Source organism: Chaetura pelagica, unplaced genomic scaffold, assembly GCF_000747805.2.
Source record: "Chaetura pelagica isolate M959 unplaced genomic scaffold, ChaPel_1.0 scaffold246, whole genome shotgun sequence".
NCBI classification, from domain to species: Eukaryota; Metazoa; Chordata; class Aves; order Apodiformes; family Apodidae; genus Chaetura; species Chaetura pelagica.
In genome coordinates this window covers 2,643,176-2,653,378 of record NW_009953647.1, presented here as the reverse complement: position 1 = coordinate 2,653,378, position 10,203 = coordinate 2,643,176, and the positions used below count along the sequence as shown (strand labels likewise).

The following is a 10,203-nucleotide window of genomic DNA, read 5'->3' as shown; positions in this document are numbered from 1 at the left end:
GGCCCCAGCAGGAGCGAGGGGGCGGGCGGGGCACGCAGAGGGGCCAGGGACGGCTCTGGCTCTGCGTGCTGGGGTTAAACGGCAAGGGAATGCGTGTAGTAATACCCAGTGCCCGCCCATCCCGGGTTGCTGCACGGGCTCTGCCTCTCGGACACAGCCAGGCCAGCCCCTGCTGCCTCCTCGGGTCTAAGAATAGGCCGCGTGGCTGCACTTGCTGCGGGTAGCGCTGTGTCCTGCTCTGGAATGGGGACAGTGGTGGGATTGTTGTGATTTAATAGAAGCTTGAGGTATGCAGAGTAGATAAAGCTAAGAGTGAAATACAGAAGGCGGTAATGAAAAAAGGGAGTTACTGTTTAGTGCTGAGAGTAATGCTTATCGTGATTCTTTTGCAGATTATGAAATTACTGTTACATGTTTTCTTAAGGTCTGGAGCAGAACCAAGTCTTTACGAGGAATTTTCGCCAGTCACCTATGAAGCTCCTGACTTTAAAGTTGTACTTCTGCAATGAAGAAAGGGAGACGAGTCGCTGCAAATCGAAAAGAAAAGGTTCATCTTGGCCATGAGAAAGAACCTTCAGAACAGATTCTTGTAGTAGACTGCGCACAGGAAATTGTCCCTAAGTCTTCAGAAATAGTTCCTGCAGATCAGATTGAATCTTCTCAAGAACTTTCACCATCATCAGAACAAAGAAAGCTCCTAAGCTCATTGCAGTATAACAAAAATCTACTTAAATACTTAAATGATGATAGACAGAAACATCCGTCATTTTGTGACTTACTCATAATTGTAGAAGGAAAAGAATTTAGTGCTCACAAAGTTGTAGTGGCTGTTGGGAGTAGTTATTTTCATGCCTGTTTGAGCAAAAATCCAAGCACCGATGTTGTCACTTTGGATCATGTAACTCATTCTGTCTTTCAGCATTTGCTTGAGTTTCTCTACACCTCTGAGTTTTTTGTGTATAAAAATGAAATTCCATTAGTGCTGGAAGCAGCAAAATTTTTAGATATCATAGATGCAGTGAAGTTACTAAACAATGAAAGTGTTTCTAATGTACAGACTGATGTGGTAACTGATGCACCTACGCCAGTAGAAACACTCCATGAACTGACAGGTAAACTGTTAAATAGTCATCAGTGCACTTTTTGCGGCCGAAGTTTCTGTTACAAGAAGTCCTTAGAAAATCATTTGGCCAGAACCCACAGATCCCTTTCACTGGAAAGAAAACATGGGTTAAAGATGCTCGAGAAAGCCAGCTTTTCCACGAGGCGTTCTACGAGAAACCGTAGATGTCCAGCTAAATTTGACAACAGTGACAATGAAAGTGGTGATGCCTCTGACAGCAATTTGGAAAAGGTCAGTTCTGACAAGGAAACGTCTGACAGAAGTGAATTTGAAGACAGTGAAAGTGAATGCAATGCTGATGAAGAGGGACAGGAAGAGGAAATGTCAGGTGAAGATTCAGAGTTGGAAGAGCAAAGTGAAAAAGAACAGAATGATACTGAAGAGGGTTCTGAGGCGGTTGATTCAGTGGGGAGTATTCCTGAAGGCTTAGCTCCAGTCATCATTCAAAGCAGTAGTAAAAAACTACTGCAGTGTCCCAAGTGTGAGAAAAAATTTGATCGAATAGGTAAGACCAAGTTAGGTTGATCTCTTTTCTTTTTACCATGTGGTGGTGCTATTTGTATGGGGAATAAACCGAGTTCTTTTTCTGTCCTAGAGTGAAGATTAGAATTTCTGGATCGTCTCAGTGGTCCAGTATGCTGCTAAGTTTTCTGAACATATTAAGTGGTTTTGTCTGTGGTGCTAAACACCTTCAATACATGAACTGAATACATTATTTGAAAAATCTGCAAAAGCTAAATTTATTTCTTTTTCACTGCTCTGGATTCTGGGCATTAGCATGTATGAAAAGTGAGGGAAATACAGCAAGGTATTAGATGATAAATTGTGTCAAGTCTGAAACTTGTGTTTTCTGGAAAATTAATTTTAAGTAACAAAGCTCTCATTGCTGAAGTAAAACAGTACCATTGTCAAGCAGCCTGAAATTATTCTAGTCTAAATGATGTGTAGTTATTTAGGACCTAGTCACTGATTTCTAGCTTGACTTTTCTGGTCTGTAGTACCAAGTAATTACACCAAGTAACACTTTGTCAGCTTAATCCGTTCGGTTGGGATTATTTATGTTACAGTCAAATCTAGGTGTATAGTTACTTGGGATATCAGAAGAGTCAAAATTCCAGCTTTTCTGTCCTCCTTTCCCACATTAAAAGTAAATTACTACTGTACTCCAGAATTTTGGTGAACTTTCGGCTGGAATAAATGTTGAATTGTCATAGAATGACCAAGGCTGGAAAAGACCTTTAAGATCATCAAGTCCAGCCTATGACCTAAGACCACCACATCAGATAGACTATGACACTAAGTGCCACAGCCAGCCTTTCCTTGAACGCATCCAGGGATGGTGCCTCCACCACTTCCCTGGGAAGTCCATTACAATGTTTAATCACCCTCTCTGTGATAAAGTACTTCCCAATATCCAAGTATATGATCACAGAAGGTACTGATTTCCTTTCAGTGATGGGAATCAGGAAAGAAACAGTTCCTCATAGCATCAGACATTTTTTGGTGTTCCTATAATAGACACATTATGTCTTTTATAATCTTGAAATTTTATGAATTTATGAAAACGGAGTGGGGCTGTGTGTGTGCTAATTTCTACTTGCACACAGTATGCTTAGCTTGCTGAGGTGAAATGAATTTTCCGAGGCCACAAATCATGTAGAAGAAGCTATTTAACATAAAAAATATGGGACTTGAATGTGGTTGTAGTGTCATACATGAAATAAAAGCAATACAGAAATTTTCTGAGTTTGAGGGCTTTGTTATTAATACTGAAAGGCTACTCTGTGGAAATAAATGGATTGTAGGTACTCAGGATTGTAATAGTATGTCTTCATTTTGCACACATTGGAAACCCCTTTCTCTTTACACTTCCATGACTTGGAATTCAAATTTTGGACTCAAAAAATATATGAAAAGTAGCATTAAAACAAGTGGTGTGTAAAGTATTTCTGCATGAGCTTGTATAACTGTAGACAATTTACTTATCTTTTAAATTTATGAGCCATAGTACTTTTTTTTCCCTTGATCTAACTCCCAGAACTATGATGTATATTCTGTGAAGGAAAAAAAAAGTGTACTTCACAATCAGCCTAATGAAAGAGGAGTAGTATAATTCCCAGTACCTAAGAGCAGAATATGATGTCGGGTTTAACAAGAGGGTCCTGTAACCCTCACACAAATTTAGTGATAATACGAAGCCCTTTTAATTGTTACCCTTTATCTTAAAAATAGTTAAATGTGAAAGTATGTGAAGGAGCCTTGGATCAAAGACATATGTGATCACTGTGCAGTTTTCAGTGGTGTAAACCACACCTTCAGTTGAGTGTGGAAGGTACTTAGATCTTGACCACATTTGAGAGATACTATAAAACAAACCACAAATGTGTATATATGGTGTGTATAATGTAGGTGATACTTGTTTCAGTTTATGCTAACAGATTTTGTTGTTGTATAGGCAAATATGAGAGCCATACACGTGTACATACAGGTGAGAAGCCTTTTGAGTGTGATATATGTCACCAGCGCTATTCAACAAAGTCCAACCTAACAGTGCACAGAAAGAAACACTCCGGTGATAGTGACTTTCATAAAAAGGAACACAAATGTCCCTACTGCAATAAGCTGCATGCCAGCAAAAAGACTTTAGCAAAGCACGTGAAGAGGCAAGTATGAGCAAATTTGTCTTGTATTTCTGAAGAATCTTTTTTTCAGTTCAACAGCAAAGATAAACATATGTATACCACAGCATATCTGCACTATTTCTATAGCTGTTTTTTCAAACAAGTGTATTTTCAAAGGACGTGGAGATTAGCAGTATCAACTAACTTGCCATAAAGAGTGCATAGGGACTGACTAAAAGTTCAGATTAGCTAGTACAGTCAGTCAGAACACAACAGTCTTAATAATTACCTGTGTTGCTTTTAATTTGGAGGAGGATTAGGATATCTTCTTTGGTTTTAGATGTGATGCTATCCTGTTGATGGTAATAGATGGATAAACTATTTCTATGCAAATTCCTTTAAGTTAAAAATTTGTTTATGGCAGGTCTAATTATAAGATACTATTTCCATGCCACTTTTTTCTCTTTCACTTTAAATATCCAGAAAGCATTATCATTTAAGTTCTCCTCTGTCTTACCAATTGTCATCTGAGATTCTACAGGTATCAACACTAGTTGCCAGTTACTTAAGCCTTTGGAATTATTTAATTACCAGTGTTCTGTTTGTTTGGTGATCAACTTCCGTGACACACAATGTTTAGAAATGGATATTTAGTATTTTGGGTGATCATCTTAAAAAATTACAACTACTTTCAGCTTCTGTCTTTCTCCTAGGTTTCATCCAGAGAATGTGCAAGAATTTCTTTCTATCAAGAAGACAAAGAGTGAAGGTTGGAAATGTGATGTAAGTAATACCTCAGTACTTTTGTTTTTTATATAGATACTGTGTTGTTTTGTATGGTATGTATTTCTGTGACCTCTTAATAAGCTTTGTAAATGATGGTATAAATTTCCTCTCTGTGTCCTCATTTAAAGACTGGCATTTATTCTGTGTATACCACTAGTGACCAAGTAGATAATACCAAATTGAATTCTAAAATAGCTGAAGGCACTATTTTTTCATGTGATCAACTATTATCATTGTTGAATACATCAATTTGCAGATTATTAGACTTGTGTATAATAAATACTTTAAAAACAGAGTATTTGCTCTTCTGTTAATTATGCGTATCAAACACTGACCATAAAGTAGACTTTTTTGGAAGGCTGTCTCAATAGCAGGGAAAATATTAGTTAAATATGGAACACCACCTCATTTAGCTGCATATACATATCAGCGGAGTTGTAAATTTGTACTAAATTTGTCTAGTTGTAAAATCATAATCCTTTCCTTGATTTTTCTCCAGGAGAAGTATGTCCATGAAACTACGTTTACTGCCAGAAGGAGTTTGTAGAACTTCCATTCTCTGTCTATCTGCTGCCAAATAATGTTTTAAGTTTTAAAATGTGGGGCTTTGTCAGGATTTTTTCAAGGGAATTTGTTTACTGTTTTGTTTTCTTTTTTCAGGAAGGCTATTTGGTGTATGCAAACTGGTTTATGCCCCCTATGTCTGTAATCTTAGGTGCTGTAACATAATTACTAATCTTGCTTTGGTTACAAACTTCCACTTACATAGTAGGTTGGGAGGTACCAACTGTAGGAATTTGTGGTGTTCCTGTGCTGGTGATGGCGCTATGGTTGGAGATACTTTGTGGTTGCCCAACAGGTGTTATCTTCCAGATGTGAACATACTACAGATTCTGTTTGTTACTAGATATGAAACATTTTAATAGTAGGGATCAATCGTGCAATACTGTTGATGTTAATTTCTCCAGAAGTCCTCTTACTAGATGGAATATTTGGTAAATTTCACTTTCTGGCTTGGTTGGATTTTGGTGTTTTTTTCTTGAAAAATCTTATATTTGTTAAGTAGAAATTTTTAAAAAGTGAGCCACTGCTCTTCTACTGCTCATGTGTGTTGAAAATGGACTTAAATTGAAAGCAGGCATAGAATTTTAGCTTTTTATAGCAGTTGGAGAATGAGCAGCATCCTTAGGAGCTATGAATTTGTTTTCAGGTTGTTTAATATGTCCTGAGGCCTGAGATGCCACAAAAGTAAGCTGCAGGATTTCTTTGAGTTGTTCGTTTATGCTGTACTCCATGTGTAAGCACCAGGATTTCATGATCACATGTTAATCTTTGAGGAATATGAGAAAATCCGTAGAGTGTTAATAGTAAAGAAAAGCAAGAAGGCTATTACGCTTTTAAAGGATGTGGGATTTTCTTACACTTGCATTTAACATTAATGAGTTTTTAAACAAATAAAGGTGTTTCTTCTGATTTTCTGAGGCTAAAATAGTGTTATTCAGGTGTGCTCTGAGACACTGATTGCACCATTTAAGGTGTGGGAGTTAGTACTAAATTCAGCTGTTACAAGCAATGGCAGCAGTTCCACTGTGAAATCAATAAGCATTGTGTTGATTTATGTTAAAACATAGGACCTTGATGTTAAATTGCAATAACTAGTTTAAATGCCCCAATTGAGTTGTGGGTTTAATTCCATAATTGAACCGGATGCTTGCTTTATTGACTACTGATAGTTCTTGAACACTAAGATTTTAATTAATCTGAAAACAGTACTAGAAAAGCTTACGTAATTTTAACATTACAAGAGTTCTGTATCTCTAAAATACATTTTGAGAGATTTCTTTGTTGGTATTGGCATTTGCTCTTTAATGCATGCAGTCAAGAGAATTTTCCAGAGAAAACAAAGGAACAGGTAGGACTAGTTCTACAGTAGCTTTTACCACAGTCAAACTAAGCAGTTTCAGCATCCAAAACCAAGTGAGAACTATTTGCTTTTCTTTTGTTGGGTTATTTTCTGCTGACTTACTGTGTTGAAACATCCTGGGAAAAGAGTCTGGTAAGGGCTGAGGCAGTAGAACAGGGGGAAATGGAACATATAACTTTATGCAGGAGTTGCTGGTAGTTTGATTTAGACTGCCATGGATCAGCATTGCAATTGACATAGTGCATTCCACTAGGGTATAAGTAAACACAGATTTATTTATTTTTTTTAATATTGCCTGCAAGACCCTTCAAGTTTGGACAGAGTATCCTTTTGAATAATATTTTGAATATGTTTCATCTTACATTGTTTCAGAGAGCAGATAAACTGTTTTAGAGTTTATGAATAGGAAAAAAAATCTGGTTATAACTAACGTGTCTTTGACAAAATGTGTTGTCATTTTTAGATTTGTAAGAAATCTTTCACTCGAAGACCTCATTTAGAAGAGCATATGATTCTCCACTCTCAGGATAAACCCTTTAAGTGTACCTACTGTGAAGAGCACTTTAAATCCCGATTCGCAAGACTGAAACATCAAGAAAAGTTCCATCTCGGTATAGAAACCTCCTTCTGACATGTAAACAATACATTTAAAGTAAAACCTTCCTCCACCATTGTATGTACTGATCAGTCTGGTTTCCACCTCACCTCCTTTTCCAGTTCTCTCTCTTCCAGTTTTGTGGGGGAGTTGGGTTTTGGCATTTTTCTTCATTTTTTACTTTTCTGTTCAGCTGCCCTGATGAGGCATTGTACTGTACCTAGAGAAATGCAAAATTTTGGGAGGGAAGCAGAGTGAAGGTTAGTTATGTTTCAAAACTTTTTTTTGCATTAAATTGTTTCTCAGCTGTGGAGTCAGATTCTCCCTGGAGTTTTCCAATGACATTTTTCTTTCCTCTTGAAATATTCCAAGGACTTTTTTATTACTACGAATTGTTTCTGCTACGTGGGAATTAGATTGGTGATAGTAATGGGAATTTGTTTTTTCAGTCTAAGCAGGCTCAATTACTTGTGACTATTCTAAATTTTTGCTTCACAATCATGCAACTTGCTACCAGGAATTAGAAGTAACTTACCTAAGCAGAAAGTGCACAAAGTCTAATTAAAATATCTTGGCTGTACTAACCAGTAATCATTTGTTAGGAGAACCTTTTGCTTTGTAAGTTGATCAGGGTTTTCACAAGTAGGCAGTCTGTGCATCTTGTTTGGTTTAACTGCCAGTTTAATAGTATGTGTGTCTGTTTGTTGTAGGGCCTTTTCCTTGTGATATTTGTGGCCGCCAGTTTAATGATACAGGAAACCTGAAACGCCATATAGAATGTACCCATGGAGGAAAGAGGAAATGGACATGTTTCATCTGTGGAAAATCTGTGAGAGAACGGTAAGGAGTTGTGTGACTACTTGAACTGCAGCAGAACAGAGAAATATTTACCTTGCTTTATTTGATTCTAAGTATTTTTTAGCTTTGAGATTTTCACATAAATCAGATCATTTCAGAGGAGTAGTGAATTAAAAGGTAGTCAGAGCCACAGATAGTATACGATTTTCTGATGACCTTTAAGGGTGACAACTGTAGGTAATTAGTTATGAGACAGATTATATTAACTGTATTAATTATATTAACTATATTAAGAAAGTCCTACATCTGATACACTTCACTTAAGGTTCTTGTATTGTACAAGAGCACATTGCAAATGCACTTGCATTTGTTTGGGAAAGAGGTTTCTGCTGTAATTATTTTGATAATTAACTGGTGTGGGTAGGAATATGAGGAGCTAAGAATAAATTGGGCTTTTACAAACATGGTTTCATGCTAGATGGAATAGTGCTGTGCAACCTTTGCAGCTGCTTCTCTAAATGCAGGAAGAATGTTCATTTAGTGCTTTAAAAACTGAAAGCTCTAAAAGTTGGTTCACAAATTCTAGTACAGGAAAAGAGCATATAAAAGCTGTAGAAATAAGATTACTCTCCCTCCCATATCTGTTCATATGAGGGAGAAAAATGTGAATTTTCAGAGTTGTTATGGCTTCAGTGCAGGTGTCTTGCATTGCTCTATAAAGGAGATCTTTCGAGTTTTCCAGATGGTGATTTATGTTCAGGTTCTAAAGCAAGAAGTTGTAATTTCTTTTTGTAATGAAAAGCAGCTTCATCTCAATAAATGTGACTAGTTATATTCTATTTGGGGAATATTAAAAGATCTGGGTTTGTGTACTGCAGTATGTTTTCTTTATCTTTACTACTTTTTCCGATGACTGGCATAAAAAACCCTTGGAAACATTTTAAGAGGAAGATTTGTCCCTAATGGGTTTTGGTGCTGGTGTGTATTTTCTAGTAGTTTGGTCAATAGGGTATATGTATGTTGAAAGAAAATGTACTAATGCAATAATTATATAGTAAACAATCAATCTATAAAGCACAGATAGTCTTTCAATTCTATAAAGCTCACTTGGAACTGCAGAAAGAATTTCTGCTTTTAAAAAAAAGCCAATATGTCAATATGTTTACTCACTTCAAGTTTCATTTACATTATGTAAGGCAGTTGAATATTTAAATGTTGTTGCTCTTGTAAAAAAATATTTTTGTGTGTGTAAAACATAAAAACATCTCTTTGAAAAATGTTTATAGTAAGTACTGGAAGGAGATAAAAAGAATTCTCTCTTTTATTTATTTCTCGCACTTACCAGCTATCTATACAATAAATTTTATTGTCTGATTCCTTTGCTGGAGAGGAATTTTCACCTGCATGCACTTTTTTTACATTGTAAAGGCAATAGTAAAAGTAGAATCAAATATGCATGTATATTTACGTCTGTATAAGTATATACGTATTTAAATAAGCCCTGCACTGAGTTAAGTAAAATTAACATCTGTAATCTCGATTTCCTTCAAGTCTAATTTTTAAGGCTCTAGTTTTATACATATACTAACAGGGAAATTATTACATAGAAAATAGTTTTGAAATTGATGTATGCTGTCCAACTGTATGTATGTATGAATCTGAAAAAAAAATAATGCAGTTATTTGGATATGTTGTGATCCATAGGAGTTAAATAAATTGAGAAATTGATAGTTCACTTTCAAGTGTCAGTGACAAAGCTTAAAATTAAATGTTACTGTCTTTGTTAAACAGAACAACTTTGAAAGAACATCTGAGAATTCACAGTGGAGAGAAGCCTCATCTTTGCAGTATTTGTGGGCAGAGTTTTCGACATGGAAGCTCTTACAGGTACAGATTTTTATTAAATAAGCTGCTAAGTTGTCTTGCTTACTTGGTGACATACATGCACTCATGTTTTCAGTGTAATTCTTTGTAATGTATGTCTTTTGATTTAGTCCATCTCCAAGAGCATTAGTAAATGTTTTAAACATGCTTAAATATTGACAATTTATTAATAACCTTTGAGATGTAATTTAATTTTTAATACAAGATGTTTAAACACAGACAATCCCATATAAAACTTGTATTAAAGTTGACTATCTTGCATCTTTCTTGTTCAAAGAGAAAATAAGCAGAAGACTAAAATATGCTGCTAAATTAACATCCACTATGAGAGTTTAACTGTTCTTTCTTGCTTTCTGTCGCAAATGGGGTGAGATAGCACACAAGATGTATACACACAGATTGAGATTTATTGCATGTAACACTGGGATCTTAACTCATTAAAACAGAAGGCACAAGCACAGTCAAATTGTAG

The 10,203-nt window shown here is 36.0% G+C and overlaps 1 protein-coding gene across 1 annotated transcript in view; it reads left to right on the top strand.

Annotated features, from left to right (window-relative positions):
* Positions 1–438: 438 nt before the first annotated feature.
* The window catches only part of ZBTB41 (zinc finger and BTB domain containing 41), a 16,398-nt gene continuing 6,633 nt past the window's right edge, over positions 439–10,203 (top strand). Inside the window, exons 1-6 of the mRNA XM_009999897.1 lie at positions 439–1,628; positions 3,579–3,786; positions 4,458–4,527; positions 6,918–7,065; positions 7,760–7,889; positions 9,639–9,734. Coding sequence (XP_009998199.1) covers positions 506–1,628; positions 3,579–3,786; positions 4,458–4,527; positions 6,918–7,065; positions 7,760–7,889; positions 9,639–9,734 — 1,775 coding nt within the window. The 5' untranslated portion in view covers positions 439–505. The remainder of the gene's footprint in view (positions 1,629–3,578; positions 3,787–4,457; positions 4,528–6,917; positions 7,066–7,759; positions 7,890–9,638; positions 9,735–10,203) is intronic.